Raw genomic sequence first — 25,120 nt, 5'->3', positions numbered from 1 at the left:
TCCAGGTTATCAAGCAAAGGCTGTGGGATAAGGAGGGCCAATATTCCATGCTTTTTCCAGTCACCCTGCGAGTTGTGCATCAGGGCCAAGCCCTCTACTTCAACTCTCTTGATAATGCCTTACCCTGGTTTGAATTTCTGCCGCAACCAGCTCGCTCTTCAGCCAGACCCAGACCTCTGGTTACCTGACCCGAAAGAAGCCTAATACATTGTGGTTGATTCTTTATTATTTGTTATCATTAATAGTTTTTTTTTTTTTTAATTGTCTAGAGCAGGGGTCTCCAAATATTTTAAAAAAAGGGCCAGTTTATTATCCTTCAGACTTTTGGAGGGCCGGATTGTGGCCCGCAGGGGCAGTAAATGTCCTGGGCTCGGCATCAATTAGAATAAATATGGCCTCAGGTTTGGTGGTCAATAGGAGAAAGGAACAGTGCCCCTATTAGTGGGGGGGGGGGGGGTAGTATCCCATCATTGGTATCGGTGGAAGAATTCTAAGAATAGTGCCTCATATCAGTGGGAGGAATAGTGCCCCGAGGGCCAGATAAAGACTAGCAAAGGGCCACATCTCGGGCCGCAGTTTGGAGACCCCTGGTCTAGAGTGAGTGTAACCCCTATTTTGAGCTGCAACAGGGCTATACAGTATTGATATTCCTTTTACAGTTTTCAGCTGTTGAGTTTTCTCCTCTGGTCATGGTCCATGTAGAGGGTTTAAGCTCTCTCTGTTGAGGTGGAGTTTATTTTTTTTTTTTTTGTGTAATTTTTTGGACAACTGTGTATATAGTTCCATCTATGGGTCTGTGTTTGTGTGCTTGTGCTGTTCTTTCCCCATTTTGTTTTGCAGTCGTGACCGTGGTCCCCGATGGATCCCTCTGTCTCCTGGGGACTTTCATACCTGGGTAAGTCACATTACATGTCCATTGTAACTTTTTTGTCATGGAATATCAGAGGCCTTAACTTTTAATTTCTTAAAGGAGAAAAGCCGCATGTCTTGTGTTTGCAGGAAACCCACCTTGTGTGCTCCAAAGTTTTAGCCTTTAAGAAATACTGGGTAAGGCAGATTTACCACTCTACATATTATAATTATGCCGGTGGTGTCTGTGTTAATACGTAGAAAATGCCTCCCTTTTGCCTGTGAAGGAGTATTTCTGATCCAATGGGTCAGTATGTTATTCTTTATGTCGCCATATATGGCGTTCAGTCCTACTGGTTGTTTATGTTCCTCCACCGGTCACGGCTGCAATCTTTACTGACCTTAAAGTGAACATTTATTGAGCCTGACTTCTTGTCCCGAAGGCACGGATGCATACTAATAAAAGACATTATCCTAGCCTCCCCCCCCCCCGAAAAGCGGAGAGGCACACGGCAAGGCTGCCCTCTATTGCCACTTCTACTGGCACAGTCCATTGAGCCTTTTTCTCTGATGATTCGACAAAAACCAGCCATGGGGGGGGGGGGGGGGGGGCGGGTTATCTGCTGTAGCTCTCCGGAGTCTGCCTTGTCATCTTTTATTTGGAATGGGACTCGGCCTCATATAGTCAAGTATTCAAAGAGAGAATTTGACCGCACTCAGGGTTAGACATGGGGCAGGTTGACGCGTTTCACGATTCTACTGATCGCTTACTCCTAACCATTGGTTAGGAGTAAGCGATCAGTAGAATCGTGAAACGCGTCAACCTGTCCCATGTCTGTGTGATGCACCTGTGTATTTAAGTTTATGGGAATAAACACTTCCAGTTTATCTACTCCTGAGTGCGGTCAAATTTTCTCTTTGAATACCTGACAATTGGATGGCGGATTCGACCAGCACCAGAGTGCCTCGCCTCACCTGAGCGGCTTTTTTCTGTTTGCTACTCATATAGTCAAGCCCTCCCTACAAGCTTTTAAGTCGGAATGAGGTTTAGCCTGCCCCAATATTCTTAAATACTATGTAGCATTGCAGCTCACTTTTGCTTACGATTGGCTTTATTCCACCTCGCCAAAACCTTCCACCTTGTTGTCTGCCTTACGGTTCTAGTCAGTCACTAAATGATGAGATCCATAGGTCCACCAATTCTCGCTATCCCAAGTACCCCCCCGGTGAATGTGTTTTCTCGTCTGGCATGGGGGGGGGGGGCAGAAATATGCTATCTTCTGACGCCTCTGGAGTGTCACCCAAGGCTCCGTTGTGGCATACTCAAAATTTTCCTGAGCTCTGGGACCACCCTAGCTGCTCCTGGTTTGAGGGTTACCCATTTCACATTTTTTTAGAACCATATTTTTGCCTCTTTTGAGAAGTTGATGGACCGCCATGGCATTGCTAATACATTTTTCTTTAAATACGTACTGTATTATCCCCCAGCTTGTGGGCTCTACTGGGCAGAAATTAGCCACCTCTACAGCGATTGCGGCATAATATCATAGTCTCTACAACCTTGATCATTCCACATTGTCAAGTTCCCCCTTCGGCAGTGTTTCCAACTATACAATCTTATATAGAATCTCTGGGCATGCCGCCTCTCCCTTCTGAAGTTTGGGAGGAATTGGAAGAGCCTATTACGGCGGAGGAACTGGGGGTGGCACCCTGGCCCATTCCAAACCTAAGAATGCTCCAGACCCAGATGGTCTCACCCCGGCCTATTACAAGGCCTTTTTTGAGGTATTGTCTCCTCACTAATGTTTCAGTGCATAACTCCGTTACGGAGGGGAAGCCCATGCCACCGGAAATCTTGTGGGCCTACATCTCTCGGATTCCCAAGGAGGTGAAAGATCTTACTCCGTGTGGGAGCTATCGCCCCATTGCAAAGATCTTGGCAAACAGGATACTCCACCACATCCCGTGCTTTAATTCACAGAGATCAGGCAGGATTTATACCTCTGTGTGAGCCTCGAGACAATGATTCAAATTGTAAGTTTGATCCATACTGCCAGAACCACCCATCATCCCCTTCTCCTGCTATCTACAGATGCAGAGAAGGCTTTTGATAGGGTTATTTGTAAGTTCCTGCGTGCCACCCTGGAGCATATTGGGTTGGGGTAGTCCATGCTGAGTTGGATCTTCTCCCTTTATTCTTGCCCCTTTTCTGCCATCAAGGTTAACGAGACGAGGTCTGACTTTTTTACAATAGCAAATGATATCCCGCCAGGGCTGCCCCCTGTCCCCCTTAATGTTCATTCTTTCACTGGAACCTTTTCTTTGCACTGTAAGGGTGGACCCTGATATTGCAGGTTATCAGAAGGCATCCAGTGTCCATAAGTTGGCCGCCTTTGTGGAGGATTTGATATTTTCCCTGACGGACCCTGTATTGTCCCTGCTGCGATTGCTTCAAAATCGCTGCACATGTATGGTGTTCTCCTTTCAAATTAACTTGTCCAAGTCCTCTGCTCCTAATATTTTGGTGGATCGGGGCACGATCGACCGCCTTTGTCCATCCTTCTCCTTGCTATTTGGGAATTAATATTACTCTGGACCCTGCTTCCCTTTATACGGGGCAATTTTGATCCACTGCTGACATGATTGCTTACTAGTTTACTCCACTGGCACTCACTTTACCTGGTTTGACTGTTGCAGTGCCCTTAAAATTACAATTTTGTCCAGGGTCCTTTCTCTTTTGCAAGCCCTTCCTATCCAGTTACCTCCCGTTTTCTTTAAAGGTGTCACCTCCCAACTTCTCCACCTTCTCAAACGCCAGGGTGGAGTTCGCTTCCCAGATATATGGGCATACTACAAGGTGGCCTATCTCACTAGGCTGACTGGGTGGCTATGGAGATGGAGGCTCTTGTGGAACTGTGAAGAGATGGCCATGGATCACTCTTTCATTGCCGAAAGGATCTCAGTGATTATCCCCCTTTTTGTGGCACATTGAAGGTCTCGAGAAACACCTTTCTCAGCTCTTGGTCTCTCCGTTACCTTCTACTATGATCCCTATTCTGGGTAACCCAGAACTTGAGCCAGGTCTTCAGAGTCCCCAGTTTCAACGCTTAGTGTCCCAGTGGTCATCTCCACCTCTGGGACTTCCTGGGGCCTTATGGTAAGCTCTCTCCTTCTTTCCTAGCCACTGCCTCAGAACACCCTTTAGATTTCTGGAGTGGTCTCTAGCTCCGTCGTTTTCTTTGTAAATGCTCTTGGCCCTGCTGCTATTTTCCATCCACTCACGGAACTGGAGACTATCACAGATGGGAACCAATTTGTCATAGTCTATTATATACACGGCTTTGATTCAGCAAGCGGTGGACTTCACCCCTGGCTTTCTCTCTAAATGGGAATATTATTTGGACATGCAATTCACTGATTCACAAAAAGAGAAAATTCTCCAGAAGTATTGCCACAAAGTTCAGGAGATCAATTACAAGATCTTAACCAGATGGTACAGGGTGCCCATGACTCTTCATCACTTCTTTCCTCAGGTGTCAGACACCTACTGATGTGGTGTGGGTCAGGGTAAAATGCTACATTTTTTTTGGAACTGCCCAAAAATTACACAGTTTTGGCAAGCAGTGGCTGGGACTGTTAAACATTTGACAAACTTTGGCCTTGCGGGGAAGCCGGCGGCATGCTTGCTGCACCTCATAGAATGGCCCAATAAAAAATATAAAACTTCCCTTACAATTCATTTGTTGAATGCAGCAAAGGCGTGTATCCTTTGTGCTGGAGATCTGTGAATCCGCATTCAAAGTCTCTTTCGTTTTCAAAAAAATCAATGAACTCAGGGACATAGATAAGACCTCACGGCTACCCTACATAACAGGGAGGAGATCTTTCATGACACGTGGAGGCTGTGGCAATTTTTTGTGTACACTGATGCCTATTTGTTTCACAACCCAGGTTTTTTTTTTTTTTTTTGGCCTCGGGTGAGAAAGACTGCTTTTACTGGTTTTTCCCTTCTTCCTTCAATTTTTTCCTCTTTACCTCCTTTTGCCTCCTCTTCTTGCCCCCTTTCTCCGCTTCTATACATTTTATGAAGTTTGGTGATATATCCCTTGTAGTTTCGTTAGTTTCCCAGCCATTATATTTTGTCCATTTGGTTGTAGGCCATGCCTGAGTCATTACAGCCCTTGTGGCCTTTCTGATGACCCCGGTCTTCTTTATTTTCATATTAAACACAGTTGCATTCTTATAATGCACTTCAACTGTACGTGTTGGAAACTTGCACCTGCCACCTCTTTCTGAGACCTTTAGGTTTTCTGTCGGTAGTCGCTTGCTTTGCAGATTTCTCATTGATGCTGTGCAGATCTTATTGTATAACCATTGATTTTGCAAGTCTGTCTTTTCATGTGACCTAGTTGTGCACTATTTTTGCACATGTTTAAAAATGCAACTTTTTGTTAAATAAAATATCAGTTACTTCGCCATGCTGTCAGGATGCAGTTTGGGGCTTTGACCATGGAGCTCTTTGAATCCCCCCTTGAGGTTTTAATGTTCGATCCAAATATTACTCACTACTTTTTACAATCCCTCTATATGGGTACAAGTATAACTCATTTCAGATTTCTCCTCCTAAATAGCCTGCATTGGATCTCAGGCTTACTGAAGAAGGTTGGGATGAAGCCATTGAAGTTTGTTTTTAAGATAATATTAGGACTGCAGATTAACTCATACAAGTTTATCTATCTTCATTATACCCCGGCTAGGTTGCCCCATATGGGGTTTGGGTCTGCTGCTTCCTGTCCCTGTTTTGGACTTGGGGACTTGGACTGTTAGGACGCAGTTTGGCACTTTGACCCTAGAGCTCTCCGAATCCCCCCTTGAGGTTTTAATGCTTGATCTAGATATTACCGCCACTACTTTTTACAATCGCCTTTAACCACTTAAGCCCCGGAAGATTTTACCCCCTTTCTGACCAGGGCCTATTTTGCGATTCGGCACTGCGTGACTTTACGCACAATTGCGCGGTGGTGCGACGCTGTACCTAAACGAATTTGACGTCCTTTTTTCCCACAAACAGAGCTTTCTTTTGGTGGTATTTGATCACCTGTGCGATTTTTTGATCATGCGCTATAAACAAAAGAAGAGCGTCAATTTTGCAAAAATAACAATATTTTTCAAATTTTTTATATGAAATTCCCCCCAAAAAATGTAAAAATCAAAATTTTTTAACATTTTTGGCCAATTTGTTTTATGCTACCTATGTTTGGTAAAAAAATAGCAAAAAGCGTATTTTGATTGGTTTGCGCAAAAGTTATTGCGTTTACTAAATAAGGGAAAGATTTTTGTCATTTTTGTTGTTTTTTTTTTTTTTTAACGAGTAATGGGGGCGATCTGCGATTTTTTTTGCGGGACTGCGACACTGCGGCAGACAGATCGGACCCTTGACTGACATTTTTGACACTTTTGGGGTTACCAGTGTCATTGCTACAGTAATCAGTGCTATATATATGCACTGTTACTGTAAAAATGACACTGGCAAGGAAGGAGTTAACTTTATTTGAGAGGGAAGGGTTAAGTGTATCCCTAGGGGCTTGTTTCTAACTGTGATTGGATGTGGCTACTGGTGTAAGAACAGAGATCAACGGTCCTACATAGCAGAACCATGTGATCTCCATTCTTACACAGGGGAGAATGACAGGCGGCTGTGTTTACATTAGCCGCCTGCCTTTCTCCCGCTCTAACGGACAATCGCGAGTGCTCAGCGGCGCACACGCGCGGGGGGTCCGTGAGCGAGAGGGAGGCGCGCTCGCTCCCTAGAGCCTCACAGGCAAAGCGACGCAATTCAACGTCGGGATGACTGCCGACGTAGATCGGCGTTAGGCGGTCGGCAAGTGGTTAAGCAGCTGGGTCGAACTCCTAAATGGCCTGCACTGGTTCTCAGGCTTACTGAAGAGTGTTGGGATGAAGCCACTGAAGTTTGTTTTCAAGATAATAATAGTACTGCAGATTTACTCATACACGTTTATCTTCATTATACCCCGGCTAGGTTGCCCCATATGGGGTTTGGTTCTGCTGCTTTCTGCCCCCTTTTTGGGACTTGGGGATGTGGACCACCTCCATATGGTTTGAGGATTTGCCCACCCCATCTACCTTTTGGCAGGACCTGTTTTCCTTTCTGGAATATCATGCCTGTATTTTGCTCCGTTTGCTTTTTCTTTTATGTTCGCAAGGTTATTTTGTTAAACTGGAAAAATGCTCCTTCACCATCAGTACAGCAGTTCTATCATATAGTGAATGCAGATGTACCTAAATTTAGGTTGATTTACAAGAAAGGGCCTGCCCCAAGAAGTACTCTAAAACTTAACAACTCTGGCTCAATATTTCAAATTCCTTTTGGGTGGATGGTCCTGTCTCTGTCTTCTTCCCTCATGCACATTTCACTGCTGTTCTTCTGTATAGGGGAGGAATCATTTCCTAGATTGGTTTTCAAATACCTGAGAAAGGGAGGGAGGAGAGCGGCACTGGTTTGGGTGTTTTTTCCTGTGTGTTTTTTGTATGGTGTTTTTACATTACGCTTTGTCTGCCATATTTGCCTTCCTTAAGCTTGCGTAGGCCTTGTTTGCACCTCTTTTGTCATTATTCTTGGTCATGTACTTCTGTACCGCTAATATTTATTTTTACTTACAGTGGTGAGTGATTTCTTATGTAAAAACCTTAAATAAACACCTTTCGAAAAATGCTATTGTTGGGTTTGTCCTTAATAAGACACAATAGGACAATAACGGCAATAAAGATCTCAGAGGTTTTAGTATTTTCTTTACTCTATTCAAGACAACCATACAATAACACTTCAAAGCAAATCATTTTACTTACACCAATTTCAGCAAGTGTTGCCATTGCCCAAGCAGTAGTAGATCGAAGCCCTGAATTCTGAATATAACTCCTATATGCCAATGGCTGCCTGTAAAACAAATGTTAAAGCAATTTTAGAAATAGAAGGCATACAAGTTGCTTCCATTTAAGGTTAAACATGATCTGCTGGATATATACATGTGCATTCCAAGGTTATCCTAATAACTGCACATTGATGTTTTATTATCAAGCATACTAAGTATAATTTGCATATTACCAAGTACAGTAAAACCTTGGATTGAGAGTAGCTTGGTTTGAGAGCGTTCTGAAAGACCAGCAAAATTATTTTATAAATTTTGACTTGATAAAACAAGTGATGTCTTGTTATACAAGTAGCGTCATGTCACAACTGAGAATAAAAGAGAAGAGCGGTGCAACTAAGTGTAGCAATATGGTTACATTTAATGAATGTACAAAATTAAGCATGGTTGATGATTAAAACAGGCACAAGTATGCAGACCTCTGGGGTAAAGCTGTCCACATAGACCACCCTCTGCATCGCCATTGACGTCATCTCTTCCACAATGCGCTCCACGGGTGCTTCAAGCCTCTCTTTCAGATCGCTCTACTGCAGGGTAGTCTTCCCAGTAACGACTGCAGACTGACAGCACTGAGAGTGGACGATGAGGAGGCTGGTCTATGTGGACAGCTTTACCCCGGATGCTTGCATTCTTAGATGTGCCTCTTTTAATCATCAACCATTTGAGTTGCTAAATGTTGTACCTTCATTAAATGTAACCATATTGCTATACTTAGAGGCACCTCTCTTCTCTTTCATACACTGTAGCTCCTCCTGGATTCTTCTTCTAATCCCCTTGTGGAGGCTGACATTTGTGGATGGACATTTTATGCCTACACAACCTATTACATTGCTATAATCCTTTTATATGGACTATAAAGTGAAGGACATATGAATAAATGGTTATGGAACGAATTACCCATTCAGGGTATAACCACTGAAACCCAAGGATGTACAGGAAACTTGGGTGGGAAGTGGGTAATCACTTCAATCCCTGTCACATTCACCCCCCTTCCTGCCCAACCCATTTTCAGCGCTGCCACATTTTCACAATTGCGTGGTCATGCAACACTGCACACAAATGAAAAAAAATAATACATTTTTTTTTTTATTACATTCGGTTTCTTTTTTTTTTTAACACACTGGCTAGAGCAATACAGAATTACACATTATCCCGAAATAAAAAAAAGTGCTGATAATGACTGCTGAAAATGCTTGCAATTTTAACACAATTTTACTTTGCCTTTGGTGTGTTTTTCATAGGTCATGTGACTCCAAAAAATTGATCAAATACGCAACATGAGTGCATTTTTTTTATGCATTCTTGCTGCATTTTCAATGCATTTTAATGGGGGGGCCTTTTGGTGCAGTTTGCCCCCATGCACCAAAAATGTAGCTAGCATGATTTAACACACTGCTGCCGATAATAAATTCGTATTAATTTAAATTCAAGATATTAATTAAAAATTCTAAGATAATACACTTCTAAATACATACATATATATTTATTTTTTTGTTAAACTGTCAATTTCGGTTTCACCTAAGTGCTTCCTGAATTTTCATTTTCAGCCAAGTACATCCTGAATTTTCGGTGCACCACTAATTATGATTATTTCACTGGTATAAGCAACCATTTTAACTGAATTAAACTTTTATTCAGTGCGTTTTCAACTAGCAATCCCTATGTATCTCAAATACCAAATCTGGCAAAAGCTATCTTTTTTTTTTCACACAATGAGGGTGCACCATAGTCAATTGGTCTAAAACATAACCTTTATTAGCTAATTTCTAAAAAAAAAAAAAAGAAATCCCAAATGTGTAAGAATTTGTCTACTTAAAGGGGAACACCTCAAAGAGAGAAATTAAGGAACACCTCAATGGTCATCTCTATGATTGTAAGCAGCATCCATTCCTATAGTACTACCTTCTGCCTACTTCCAGAAAATGCGGTCACATACTGTATTTATCTTGTATTCTATATTGCTTACATCAAAAATCGAACAGCTATTAGGTCCTACTACCTGTGTAAGTTGAGTGTTCAACTTATACTGATGATTTACTTACAAGCAATGCGGTCACACACTCTTAATAGTTGTTAGAAATTTTATGTAAGCTATACAGAATACAAAATAAATAGAGAGAGTGTGGCCGCATTTTCTGGAAGAAGGCAGAAGGCAGTATTATAGGAATAGATGCTGCTTACAACCATATGGGTGACCATTGAGGTGTTTTCTGTATTTTTCTCTTTGAGGTGTTCCCCTTTATATTCTTACACACTGGAATTTATATATTAAAGGTTATGTTTTAGACCAATTGGCTATGGCGCGGTGGGTCTACGCACCCTTGTGTGGGAAAAAAATGGGAACTTTGTACTTACCGTAAAATCCATTACTCTGAGTTCATTGACGGACACAGCTCTCCATTATTCAGAACCACAGGGTTATATTGCCCCTACAGGAGTAGGACACTAGGCAGAAAAAATACTTGGCTACCTCTATGGGCAGTCCTAGATGGTATACATCCATCTCTCTGCTATAGGCCTTCAGTTTAGGAACAAGCAGTATCAGAAGTATCAAAACTCCATAGAGGGGTGGGTGTTTTGTCCCTCAATGAACTCAGGGAAAAGGATTTTATGGCAAGTACAAAAACCTGAATTTTTTACTTACCATAAAATCTGTTTCTCTGAAGTTCATTGACAGACGCAGCTTCATATCTTCTTGACCATTGGGTTATACTGCCCCCTACAGGAGTAGTACACTAGGCAGGAAAAAGCTTTACCACGCCTATGGGACTGTCCCTGCAGGAATAACCCCACACACTCTGCTATAGCCCTCAGCTTTGTTGCAAGCAGTGTTTTAGTAGACCAAAACCCCATTCCATACATAGAGGGGCAGGTGCTGCATCGGTGAAAAAAAACAAAAAAAAAAACGGTTTTCTCTATCGTTCATTGACAGACACAGCTTCATATCTTCTTGAGCATTGGGACATCCCAAAGCAGTATTTGCATGAGGGATGGGAAAAAATGAAAAAGAGAACGTAATCTCCCACGGGTAATCCTAGCCAACCAGGTAACATGGAGCTCAACCAGGAACAACTGGAGCTCACCCATTAAAAAAAGCATACACCTTCAAAAAGAACAGCAGCCTGCAAAATCTTGCGGCCAAAAGAAGCATCCGAAGATGCCAACACATCAACTTTGTAGAATTTTGTGAACGTGTGCACTGACGACCAAGTTGCCGCCCTGCAAACTTGCATCACTGATGCCTGATGGCGAAAAGCCCAGGAAACGCTCAGCGCCCTAGTAGTGTGCGCCTTCACAAGGAAAGGAGAAACCTGACTCTTCAGTGAATAAGCCTGTACTACCGTCTGTCTTATCCATCTAGATATGGTCGCAGCAGACGCAGCCAATCCTTTACGAGATCCTTCGATAAGGACAAATCGAGCATCTGATTTTATGAATGACTCGGTAGCTGCCAGGTAGACTCCCATTGCTCGCACCACATCCAAAGAATGCAATGCAATTTCCTTGGAATGCTTGTGCTTAGGACAAAGCAAAGGCAGCACAATGTCTTGGTGATTGATGTAATCCACGGCAGTGGTATTGTCCGACTGTATCCGGACTGGGCAATTCTGCAGACGAGTTGTTCAGTGTCTCAGGTAAAGTTTTATTGCCCTGAGCTCCAAGACATTTATTGAAAGTTTCCCCAGCACTCCACTCCAGCCTGACAGGCTGGCATCCATGGTTACCACCATCCAATACAACGGAAGGAAAGGCTTGCCCTGGCGTAGTGCTAACGAGCGATGCCACCATAGAAGTCTTCGTGTTGTGACTCAACCAAATTAAGGTGTCCAAAGACTTTGGATCTTTGTTCCATTTGACGAGAATCTCCCTTTGTAAGGGTCTCGTGTGGAACTGAGCAAACGGAACTGCCTCGAAGGTTGATACCCAAGGCCCGCATGCAGTCCGCAGAGAGTACCAACTATTTTCCAAAAGCAAACGGATCGCCCCCCTGCAACTTCTGCAGCTTGTCTGGAGGAAGACTGACCCTCGTCAAAGCGGAATCCAGAGTCATGCCCAGATAATCCAGTCTTACTATAGTTATCAGGGCATTGAAATTGATGTTCCAACCAAACTCTTTCAGAGCCTGTACCGTGATCGATAAGTCGCCCGACAGGGCTGAATGAGAGTCCGCTCTCAATAGATCGTCCAGGTAACCCAGTACAGAAATCCCACGTTGGAGCAGTAATGCCAACACCGGAGCCAGCACCTTGGTACAAACCCTGGGGGCGGAGGCGAGACCAAAGGGTAATGCCACAAATCGATAATGCTCCTCTCCTACAGCAAAGTGAAGAAAACGCTGGTGACCAGCGTAGATAGGGAAGTGTAGATTTGCATCCTTGATATCTATAGAGGCCAAAAAATCCACTTGGTGTAGAGTCGCTACAACCGTTCGAATAAGACTCCATTCGAAACTTCTGTACCTGCACAAAGCGGTTCAGAACCTTAACATCCAGAATTGGACATACTTTGCCTTCCTTTCTGGGCACTGAAAACAGGTTTGAATAAAAGCCCCAAAAGCGTTCCCAAGGGGGGGAACCGTCACAATCACCCCTTGTGACAGTAGGTCTTGTACCACCTCTCGCAAGTCCCTTAACCGGTCTGGAGATAGGTGGAGATTGGACGGGAAGAACCTGTCCGACGGTCGAGACCAGAATTCGATCTTGCAACCCGAACAGATCAGTTTGTAGACCCATTTGTCCTGAATTAAGGAAGTCCATGGTTCCGGAAAGAAGCGAAGATGTCCCCCCTCCCCAGATATGGGTGAGGGCGTCCCTTCATACAGATGATGATTTGCCCGCAGATCCAGACTGGCCAGATTTTTGCTTACCCGACCAGGTCTTTTTGGAACCCCGAGAAGAACGGAATGGCTTTGCATCTTTCTTCTGTGACCCTGATGTACAAAACGGCCGCTATGAACAGTAAAAGAGGGTCCCTGTCTAGTACATGGCGTCTTGCTCTTGGATGAATGTGGAAGAAATGTACTCTTCCCATCTGTAAGGCCTTTTATCAGCTCATCCAAGGAGGATCCAAACAACCTGTCCCCCCATAAAGGGAAGGTCAGAAAGAGCCTTTTTGGGACCTGGTCCACAGACCAGCTCTTCAACCACACCATGCGTCTCATAGCAATCCCCACCACAGACATTCTGGCTACCAGTGGAGCCACATCCAGCGCCGCATCACAAATATACAGCAGGGCTTGACCCATCTGGTCCAATAGCTTAAGCAGACTCGGGGAGAGCTGCTCTGGTTCCAAGTCACCTTTCAGTAACTTCACCCATTCTGCGATGGTCTGTGACACCAAAGTGATCACAAATACCGGTTTTAGTATGGAGCCCGCTAACACATGGTGGGACAGGGACTCAATCAGTCTATCCACAGGATCAGTAAAAGCAGAGGATTCTTACACCGGAACTACTGTAAACTTGTTCAGTCTGGAAACTGGATGATCCACCTTAGATGGAACGGTCCACCCAGTGGAAACTGCATTAGCAAAGGGGTAATGCCGTTTAAAGTGGTTGGGCACCACTAACATCTGTTTGATGCGTCCCCGCTGTTCATTGACAATATTGTCAAAAATATACGGACAAGGAAACACCTTGCCCGACTTCTGGGATTTGCGGGTGCCAAAAGACACTTGCGTCCTGGACACTGTAGACTCAGTGTTTTCCCTCAGATTTTAATGTTTCCCGCACTGATACTATAAGTGCTTCCACCACTGCTCTTTCCCACACGGCGACTGACGAGGACATGTCTCCATATCTGCCTCAGAATTTGAGGGAGGTGAAGGCAAAGGGAGCTTTCGGCTAGCGGAAGGAGACCCCACCAGGACAGACGCGACACCCCCCCCCCCCCTGCAAAACCGCTACAAAATAACCGCCCCCCATGAGGTATGAACCTGCCACAGCTAAGGGGGGCCTGGTGCGTCCGAGAGGCCAGGGGAAGTGAGGGATACCTGAGGATCCAACTATTCCATGGAGGGGGCCCTGTGTCCACCCCGAGACTGCCAGGGAATTGGGGGGACACTTACTCACCATACTACGGTACAAGGCAGGCGCAGCCTTGAACAGACCACCTCCAACCCAGGGTGGGGGTGCTGCGACTTAGGGCATCCCAGGTCGTCCCCGTCCCGGCCTGAGGGTCCACTCGTAGGCTCGTCCCACTTCATCGGGGCTCTGGCGTGGTGAGACCTAGGGCTGAAATATAACCTGCTCACGGCTGCTGGCCAGGCTGGGAGACCTTAAGGATCTAGAATATCCAGTCTGAAACCCCACCGGCTGTTGCTTGTAGTTCTCCAGGAACCCTTAACTAAAAAAAAATAAAAATAAAAAAAAAACAAGGATCCCAAAAAAAAAAATAGCCAACACTGAAGTCCCAGCAGGGAACTAGGTCCTACTCCTAAACTAGGCAGAAACAAACTGAGGACTATAGCAGAATGTGTGGGGTTATGCCTGCAGGAGCATCCCCATAGGGGTGGTAAAGCTTTTCCCTGCCTAGAGTCCTACTCCTGTAGGGGGCAGTATAACCCAATGGTCAAGAGGATATGAAGCGGCATCTGTCAATGAATGACAGAAATTCCATTTTCTCTTTCATTCATTAACAGACACAGGTCTCCATTATTCAGAACAGGGACGTCCCCAAGCAGGGCCAAACATGAGGGGTGGGATAACAAAAATCCAAAGACCAAACACAATGGCCAACCAGGTAAACAGGAGCTCAACACAAAACAACTGGAGCCCAACCTGAACAATACACCCCCCAAAGAGGGAACAGACCCTCTAAACAGCAGGCTGCAAAACTTGGTGGCCAAAGGAAGCATCCGCAGATGCCAACACATTCACCTTGTAGAATTTAGAGAAAGTATGCACTGACGACCAAGTGGCCGCCTTGCAAACCTGTGCCACCGACGCCTGATGACGGAAGGCGCATGAAGCACTAAGCGCCCAATTAGAGTGCGCAGTTACTGGGAAAGAAGGAACCTGACCCTTAATAGAAAAGGCCTAAGTCACCATCTGTCTGATCCATCCGGATATGGTCGCAGAAGAAGCGGACAGCCCTTTTCTTGGCCTGTCCATGATCAAAAACAGTGAATCTGACCTCCGAAAAGACTCAGTCCCTGCCAAATACACCTGAATCGCCCGGACCACATCCAGGGCATGCAAAGCAAATTCCTTAGGATTTTTGAACCTGGGACACAAGGAAGGCAACACAATGTCTTTATTCAAAAAGAAATCAGAGACTACCTTAGGAAGGAACAATGGACAGGGGCGATGGACCTCCTTATCTTTTTGGACCACCAAGTAGGGTGTACAAAAAGATATCCTGCCAGCTCCAACACCCTGCGAACAGAGGTGATAGCCACAAATAAGACCACCTTCTGGGTCAACGCCAATTATGTTATGGGTTTGCAGCGCTCAGGTAATAGTCCTTTTGAAGTAATAGGGACAGTCCAATCTGCTTACCAGATGAAAGGATAAAATAGACCTGTGATAGAGTAGATGTAGAATCGCACTATTCCAGCTTGGCTTACTATTCCAGCTTGGCTCAATCAGATCAATGCAGATGGTAGGAAATATGCAAATAAACAAAAAGACATCTCATGGTGCAGTATATCCCAACTAATAAATTAGGAGCAAAGACCCGCCACCAAGAGCTAGAAAGGCCCCTCAATAAATGATAAAAAAGGGCCGCTCACCAGAAGGATGATAATTAAAACTGAAAAACCGTCACCAGAATCTCATTAAATCATCAGATAATGATGGTCACACAGGCTGCTTACCAGATGAAAGCGAAACAGTGCGCTGTTATGTTTTAACAAACTTCTCTTCACTTCCGATGGCCAAACTCCAAAAGAATCAAGTCTCGACAGCAGATACTCTCATTAAGAAGGCATCAATACAGATTACAGGGATCCAGCAAGATTCTTAATGGTAAAAGGGATCTCATGCGGAGGATGCCCAAACATTCAGATGAGCAGATCCACCAAGAAGGTTTCAATACCAAAAGAGAGGAAAGAGGCTCATGGTGCAGTATTAAAAACTCACTTACATTTATTGTAGTCACTTACATGTAAAACTTGTAAAATCAGCAGATACACAGAGGAAAACCGCGGTATACATTCAAAGAACGTGTCCTGAAACTGCAGGAAGGTCACCTGATGCATTTCAGCCAATCAGCCGTCATCTGAGGTAACTTCCTACAGCATTGACACGCATTAAGTAGAAACAGCAATCAAAGACGTACTGCACGTATTGACCAGCTGTGATAAAGGTGTCCTCCCTCTATGGTTACTCCTAGTGTTAGGGGGGAGCTTAAACAATAAATGACACAAAGACCTAGTCCGCATCGGCCAATTGGAACATAAAAGGCGGAGACAGTCACTCGCAGCCAATCGTATAAGAGAGGGTGGAGAGAGCTTCCATTCATCAGAGCACTGCTAGAAGGATGACAATGTCGATCACGATGGCCAATCGGCACGATAGGGGGCGGGGACACACGCCACCCTAAGCCAATACATAGTGAGAGGGGGCGAGGACAATAATAACCATCGCTAGTAGAGCAAATGCACCGTGCTTCTGGTTGTTTGTGAAAGTTCGTCAGTGACTCCGGAAGAGGAAAAAAAAAGGGGCACTTCCCGAACTTAAATCGGTATTGACACCTCCTCCTTTACCCTAAGTGTGTACACAGGGGCCGATTTATGCATGTAAATGCTTGTTGTTAACAAAAAATGATGGGAATCACTTTCAAAGAGTTAAATTATGCGGAACATATGATTCAGGGGGAATCTCCCAAATACGTTCAAAGGGAGGCTTCTGGAGAACTGAACGCACCAAGTTCCGATCCCATGGCGGTAGAGGAGACCGCACTGGTGGAGTCAGATGTCGAACCCCTTGAAAAAAAATGACGCACCAGGGAGTAACGTGGCCAGGGGTCAATAAAAGAAGACCGCCAAGGCCGACACCTGGCCCTTGATAGTACTCCATGCCAATTTCTGCTTGACGCCTCATGAAAGGAAGATCAAAATGCAAGCCACTGAAAAAGAACGAGGGTGAACCCTGATTGACTCCACGTACACCACGAAATGTAGGCTTTCCATGTACCATGGTAGATCTACCTAAAGGTAAATTTTCTAGCCTTTAGCAGTGTCAGAATCACCGACCCAGGCAAACATCTATTCTTCAGCACCTGGCTTTCAACAGCCAGGCTGTCAAAGCCAGCGTCTAAAGCAGGATGAAAGGTCGGACCTTGGAACAATAGATCCTCCCTGAGAGTCAGACTCCAAGGGACATCAGCGACCAGTTGCACCAGGTCAGAGTACCAATACTGATGAGGCCAGTTCGGAATGTGTACAGCGGAGAGGCCCAGAATGAAGCATTCTGCCCACTGGAGGATGTCGTCTACTTCCAGGTCTGCCAACACACTCTTTGTTCCATCCTGGTGATTGACATAGGCAACCGTCGTGGCATTCTTCGACTTGATCCATATTGGGAGCCCCCAGATTTGATCGGTCCAGTGATCCAGGCACAGCCTGATCGCCCGAAGTTCCAAGACATTGATCAGCAGTCTGGACTCCAATCCAGCGTCCAACAACCCTGAGCGGAGCTCAGTCCCAGGGTACCTGCCCACCCAGAAAGACTGGCATCTGTTGTGACCACTGATGTTGGGCACATATTGGAATCTACAGGTACGCATCCTTGATGCTGATGTAGGGACGCCACCACAGTGCGAATGGATTTTCGGTACCCACAAAAAGCAGTTCAGGGCCTTGAGGTCCACAATCGGACGTACCTAGCCCTCCTTCTTTGGGCCCATGAACAAGTTAAAAAAAACAAAAAAAGCTTGGAACCGCTCCGATACCAGAACAATCACACCCTGAAGCACCAGGTCTTGTACCGTCCCAAAAATAGCTTGCAATCGGTCCAGGGACAGACGCACATTGAAAGGGAAGAACCTTTCTGGAGGGCAAGAAAGAAACATTATTGTAACCGGACAGCATCATTTTGTGGACCCATTTGTCGCTTACCAAGGAGGTGCACAGGCCTGAAAACCAGCAAAGACATTACCCCCCAGGCACAGGTGAGGGCGCACCTTCTTGATGAAGGAGCCTTGTCTGCGGGTCTAGAGAATCCCGCTTGGAACCTCTCGAGGAGGACTTCAAAGGTTTTGAACCCTTGTCAGTGGACGAAAGGTACTAACCACCGCCCCCCCCCCCCCCCGTGAGACTCTTAATGATGTCATGCAGGGTAGACCTAAACAGGCGAACGCCTTGAAAGGGTAAATCAGTCAGAGCATTTTTTTTTTTTTTTTTTAGAAGACAAGTCCGCAGACCAACACTTAAGCCAAAACACGCCTAAGCACCAGTGCCAAAACAGATAGCATAGAAAACAGGGGAGCCGCATCCGTGGAGGCATCGCAGACAAACTGCAGTCGCTGGACCAACTGATCCACCAACTCAGCAAAGGCAGGTGGAATCTGCTCACCCTCTAGGTCACGGCACAAAAGTTTAGCCCACTCAGTTAGTGTTTGCGACACCTAGGAAAAGACCAGGACTGTCCACAGCACCAAACTAGTAATAGTGAACATATTACGGGCCACAGACTCTGTCTCCTGTTGGCTGGATCTCTAAAAGCCAGAAATTCCTCTACTGGAATCATATTTGCCTTGTTCAACCTGGAGACAGAGGGTCCACCACTGGTGGGACAGTCCACTTCTTGAGAAGTGACTCTTCAAAGATGTACTTCACAGCAAATCATTGAGGAACCACAAAGGGGCGTTTTGGAGGCTCCGATTCTTTATAGACAAACTTGTCAAAATAGGAGGGATAAGGAAACTTTTGCCATGCAAGACAGCTTGTGGGTGCCAAAGGGAACAGGCATCTCAGCCGCAGTCTCAGCTGCATTCTCCATTTTTTAAAGACTCCTGCACAGAGGTAATTAGTGCGTCAACCAAAGCCTTCTCATATACAGCTACAGGTGTGGAGGAATCATCCTCACTATCTGCTAGATTAGGTAGCGTGGCTACAAACCCCGCAGGGTGGGCCAGATCTGCGGCAGCAGTGTCAAATTCAGCAGAGGAAGGCAGGGAGCATTTCCTCCACCTGGGAAATCTCCAGGACCATCGTCATTGCATTGGGACCCTGAGGGGTTCAGGTGGGGAAACATGCTCCTGAGACTACATAAGTAAAAAGGGTGACCCACCACAAAAAGTGTATAGCACCGCTATGAGACATCACCACCGAACCGGTAGCACCACCGGGTCACCAGCAAGCAGTGCATCCCACAACCTGCAGCAGAGAGAGGGAGGGACCCCACCAAACTCACCACCCCACCAGAGTAGCACTGGTCTGCATGAGAGATAGCTCAGCTCCATGTGCGGTGCCAAAGGGAAAGGAAAACCCAGGAGTCAACACCAAAAGAAAAGTAGGAGCTTCCACAGGCAAAATAGCCACCCAGGGGCTCCACTGTCATGGCCATCGCTCCACCAGCATGACAGATCAACAAAACATGGCAGCCAGACTAGACAATCCCAAAAGAAATGACGCCAGCCACAGCAAAATGGCCAGCCCAGGGATCACTGTAGCCCTAACAACAGCCACCGTGGAGAGGCACAGGACCACCATCAGCAGCCAACCCCCCCCCCCAGCCATGAAGCCCAACCGCTGCCGGCGTGCCCACCCACCAGTATAGTGTAGCACACCACCTACCTGCCATTTACCAACCCACCGCTCTACCCCACAAGGGGGGTGGAGGGGTACCAAGATAATCCCCCGGAACCACCAAACAGAAGGGGGGTCTGGGGGGGGGGGGAGGATCCCGCAGGTCCGACCGTCCCAAGGAGGGGCCCGCGTCCACCCCAAACCCATCCAGGGAAAAAGGGGGGGGGACGTCTACTCACCATACCAGGAACCAGGTGGAAACCACTCCAGACAGAACCTCCTCACCATCGAAATAGGGGGCTGTCTGCCAGGAGGAATGCTGCAATTCGGGCCAAGACCGGTCGTATGCATCCTCGCTAGGCATTTAACTCGCAGGCCAGCCCCCGTCCAGTGGGGCTATGTCACGGCCGACCTAGCGTGGAGCTCTAGTCTGCGTGCGCTCGCTGACCAGACTGGGAAGAACTACTGGATCTAGATATCGCCCAGTACGGCAGTTGATTGTAGATCCCACAGGAAAAAAACCAGGAGAAAAAATGCCATGTAAAGGGAAAAAAAATGCGAGAACCAGAGATCCCGGCAGGGAACTAGGTTCTTACTCCTGACTAGACAGAAAAAAACTGAAGGCCTATAGCAGAAAGGGGGATGTATACCCCCTAGGACTGCCCATAAGCGTAGCCAAGTTTTTTTCTGTCTAGTGTCCTACTCCCGCAGAGGGCAATAAAACCCTGTGATTCTGAATAATGGAGAGCTGTGTCCATCAATGAACTCTGAGAAAACTGGATTTTTGACTTACCGTAGAATCCATTTCTCTGAAGTTCATTGACAGACACAGCTCCATATTCTTCTTAACCATTAGGTTATGCTGCCCCCTACAGGAGTAGGACACTAGGCAGGAAAAAAAAAACTTTACCACGCCTATGGGGCAGTCCCTGAAGGCATCCACCCACTCACTCTGCTATATGATTTAGTTTTGTTGCAAGCAGTGTCAGAAGTAAAAAACCCCACCCCACTCAGAAATAGAGGAGCGGGTGCTGCATCTGTCAATGAACTTCAGAGAAAAGGATTTTAGGTCAAATCCAGTTTTCTCTATCGTTCATTGACAGACGCAGCTCCAAATTCTTCTTAATCATTGGGTCCCAAAACAGAATTTGCAGGAGGGGTGGGAAAACAAACGCAGAGAAAAAAAATTAATTCCCCAAAGGCTAAACAAAGCCAACCAAGTAACATGGAGCTCAACCAGGAACAACTGGATCTCACCTAGAAACAACATACACCCTCAAAGAGGAAAGAAATTGCTCTTATAAACAGCAGCCTGCAAAACCTTGCGGCCAAAAGAAGACACTCTGCGGGCAGAGGTAATAGCCACGTAAAAGGCTACCTTCTGTGACAGTGTAAGCAGAGGAATCTCCCTAAGTTTTCAAAGGGATGTTTTTGAACAACAGACAGTACCAAGTTAAGATCCCACAAAGGTTAACGGGGACCGTATAAAGGAGCTACACGATGAAATCCCTGGATAAAGGTAAGAATCAAACAATGCATAGCTATAGTTGAAAAAACACAGCCAAAGCTGACACCTGGCCTTTAATGGTACCCAAGGCCAACTGCTGCTTAACCCCTCTTTGGAGGAAAGCCAATATCGTAGCCACTGAAAAGGAGCGTGAATGCACCTTAATCGATTCACACCATGAGATGTACGATTTCCACGTACGATGATGCATCTTCCTGGATGTAGATTTTCTAGCCTTTAACAGTGTAGGAATCACTGAGTCAGAAAGACCCCTATCCTTCAAAACATGGCTTTCAACACCCACGCCGTTAAAGTCAGCGACTGTAAATCAGGATGGTAGATCGGCCCTTGAGACAACAGATCTTCCCTGAGAGGGAGTCTCCAAGGAGCATCAGTCACCAACCTTACCAGATCTGCATACCAAGACCGGCGAGGCCAGCCTGGGGCCACCAGAATGACAGGAATCACTTCCACTTCTATTCAGCGCAGAAGCCTCGGCAGAAGTTTGAGCAGAGGATACTGACCCTGAGGAGCCACTAATGTGTCTGTGGCGTCGGTCAGAGGATCCCGAGAACTGGCTACAAACCTCTGTAGCTTCTCGTTGAGCCGAGAAACTAACAGGTCTACATCGGGTGTCCCCCACCGGACACACAACAGGTGAAAACCTCCGGGTGCAGGGACCATTCCCCCTGATCCAACACCTAACGACTCAAGTAATCTGCCTGCCAATTCTCCACTCTGGATATATGCACGGCGGAGAGGGCTGAAACAAAATTCATATTAACATCTCGGACACCTCCTCGGCTGCCAGGGCACTTTTGGTGCCGCCTTGATGATTGATGTAAACCACGGCCGTGGCATTGTCTGATTGAATCCAAACTGGACAACCCCCAGACAATTTGTCCAGTGACTGAAGCAAAGCTTTATTCCAGAATATTGATCGGAAGTCTGGAATCCATTAAGAAGGGGGGGTGCAGATTAGCCATCTAATATAATAAGGTCAATGTAACAAGAAAATGGTATTTTTGACTTACCGTAAAAACTATTTCTCTGATGTTCGTTGACGGACACAGCTTTCATCTTCATCACTGTAGGGTTATTGCTGCCCCCTACATGAGTAGGACATTAGGCAGAGAAAAGTTTGAGCATGCCTATGGGGCAGTCCCTGGGGATATACTCCCACTTCCTGCTATAGGTATTTAGTTTTGTAACAAGCAATGTCAGAAGAAAAATACTCAACCCCAAAGAGGGGCGGGTGCTGTATTCGTCAATGAACATCAGAGAAATGGATTTTACGGATAGTCAAAAATCACATTTTCTCTTTCGTTCATTGACGGACACAGCTTTTCCTCTTCATGACCGTAGCAATGTCCCAAAGCAGTGTCAAACATGAGGGGTGGGAACAGCAGAAAACAAACTTCCCAAAGGCTAAACATAGCCAACCAGGTGACATGGAGCTCAACTGAGAACAACTGGAGTTCACCTGAAAAAAAACACCCTCAAAGGAGGACAAATCCTCTAAACAGCAGCCTGCAAAAAACTTTGCGGCCAAAAGAAGCATCCGCAGATGTCAACACATCACATTTATAAAACTTTGTGAATGTGTGCACAGACGACCAAGTGGCTACTTTGCAAACTTGCACCACTGATGCCTGATGACGGAAGGCCCAGGAGGCACTAAGCACCCAAGTAGAGTGCACCCAGACAAAAAGGAGGAACCTGACCCTTAATAGAATAAGCCTGAACCACAGTCTGCCTGATCCATTTGGAAATGGTTGCAGCAGAATTGAAAGAGAAACCCCCTTAGGTTTGTGGGACTTTAAGGGTAACAGTAAAGGCTCTCATAAGAGAAGTTTTAACGTGAAGTAATTATAAAATTTTTTATTTTGTAAGATTGTGGTTGTAACAGACAATCATCATAAACTGTACATGTTTAAGTCATAGACTCGAAAAAAAGCATGAATGATACAATACAGTTGTAGGTACATAGCAGAGTCCAACGCGTTTCAAACTGTTTGTTTTAGTACATAAATCTTCCTCAGGGAGTCTGCATATGTTCCTGAAATACATGGTTAAATGTAAGTTCCAAGAAACAGAATATATATAAACATTTTACAATAAAAAGTTTTTTAAACATGAAAAAAAGTATTATTAGCATCTGCGACCACATGTTGCCCTAAAGAGGTCCTGGAAAGCCTCTTGCTAGTCCAGGATACTCCTAGAGAGGAAACCTACTCCCAGAGATTGAAAGGGAAAAAGGAGAGAGGGGGAAAGGGAAGAAGAGGAAAGGGGAGGGGAAAGGAAGAAAAGGGAGGGAAAGGGGGGGAAAAAGAAAAAGAAAAGAAAGGGGGAAGGATGAAAAGACCCCTTGTGTTAAAAAGACATACCTGCAAAACAGTAGAGCCCAAAAGAAGGTTCCCCTTCGGGGGGGTAAAACTCCCATGCGTTGAGAGCTAGAGTCAGGTATAAAGATTTATTCTGTATCTGAAACAGTGAGTATATTTACAACTGTCAGAGATCCAGGGTTAATGTAAGTATGTATATAAACATTGTTACAGAAAATATTCATGCAAATTCACCTGTTATGATGATTTTCATGTAGATATATAAAGAGGGGAAAAAGAAAAACAAAACCAGGAAAAATAGGGAAAAAAGAGAAAAAAAGCTGATTTTTCCCAAGGAAATATTATCTTCCGATGTATATATCTCTCAGATTTATTAGAGTGGGATCCTATCAGGGGAAAAGAAAATGTATCTTTTCAGCTTTGGTAGATCAAGATAATGTATATATTATATTAAGTAATGTGATTGTAATAGCTCTTACCTCACTAATTTATTGGAGGGTGTGGGGTATCCCATCAGTTTCCAAGGGTTTTGGGGAAACCTATATCTTCCCAATGGGAATATAAATCCTTGCCTGAAAGGTATAGGACAGGGATAATATGCCTATATAGGTATACATTTTGCATATCTTATTATTACTTAAAAATAGGTATTCCACCTGAGAAGATCATACCGTTCTGATTGAAGCCTGTCGTCACCGTATCCAATGAGGACAGCGGCATATCATCCTATGAGATATAGGATGTGATCTAAAGTTACTCGTCCTATGGATCCTAATAGTCACATAAGGAGAAAGATAAGATAAAACCCTCTTTTAATAAGTTGCCATCATAGTTAGAAAAAACGTTTTTAGTTATATAGGTCTCCTCCAGAGTACTCACTGTTATGTATGGATATCGGAGCGATAGGCGTTCTGTGTTGCATCGGAGAGATAGCTCTCCGTTCTGGCTCTCGGCGTCCCCTTAAGTACCCAACTGTCCAGAGTCTCGTGGTGATTCCCGCGGGAACTTTGTAAATAGTTACGTCATATCCGTCTTTTGCCACCGGAAGTTCCTCGGACTGGCGGTGACATCACATCCGCCCAAATCAAAGGCTCCGACGTGTGTCATTTCCGCCTGAAGTGCCCGGAGATTATTCCGCTGGACTGGCGGTGACGTAATATCCGCCCTTTTCTCTAATAGACTCCGCTAATATGTCCGCCTAAGTTGTAGCGGTATAGTCATGCGGTGGATACATAGAGGGGGGATAATTTTAATTAAATTTAATTTTTAATTGAAAGTGAAATAAACTTGTGAATGGGATAAATAATACCTATCTATATTGTATATAGAGACTGCTAGTGGACACTTGTTTTAAAAAAAGGGGAAATCTGTAAAAGATAACGCCCCAGGCACGGGTGATGCGTATATCCCCTGGAAAAGATTGACCAGGGGTTTCAGGATGAGACATATGGAGCATTGCAACCAAATGTTAACATCCCGGAAACGCTCGTTTCTCCAGATGTTTGAGGGGCCTATTGGTGGTCCCCATAGGAGATGTCTCACCCGTGCCGGGCTCTCATTTGCAGGGGAGCCCCCCGAGGGTAAAGAGAAAAAGGATGATATAAAAGCCATGTTGGTGTCAATTACATGGACAGGGATACAAGTTGGCTGGTAGGCCTACACAATGGGAAGAAACAGAGATAGCAGAATCTAGAAAGGGGGGGTTTTTTCAAAAGGAGGGAAAGGAAAAACCCCTGGTGCACAGGAGAAGAGGGGCAGGAGGGGCAAGAATTCCCCAATA

The 25,120-nt window shown here is 45.4% G+C and overlaps 1 protein-coding gene across 1 annotated transcript in view; it reads right to left on the bottom strand.

The window, feature by feature from the left end:
- Window positions 1-25,120, bottom strand: part of THUMPD2 (THUMP domain 2 tRNA and snRNA guanosine methyltransferase) — a gene marked incomplete at its 3' end in the record, with an annotated part of 821,919 nt that overhangs the window by 317,103 nt on the left and 479,696 nt on the right. Inside the window, exon 6 of the mRNA XM_082250943.1 lies at window positions 7,717-7,804. Coding sequence (XP_082107069.1) covers window positions 7,717-7,804 — 88 coding nt within the window. The remainder of the gene's footprint in view (window positions 1-7,716; window positions 7,805-25,120) is intronic.

The sequence above is a fragment of the Pelophylax lessonae genome (genome assembly GCF_965119305.1).
Source record: "Pelophylax lessonae genome assembly, chromosome: 3".
NCBI lineage: Eukaryota > Metazoa > Chordata > Amphibia > Anura > Ranidae > Pelophylax > Pelophylax lessonae.
Note: the sequence above shows the minus strand (reverse complement) of the source record. Positions and strands in the feature narration are given on the sequence as shown.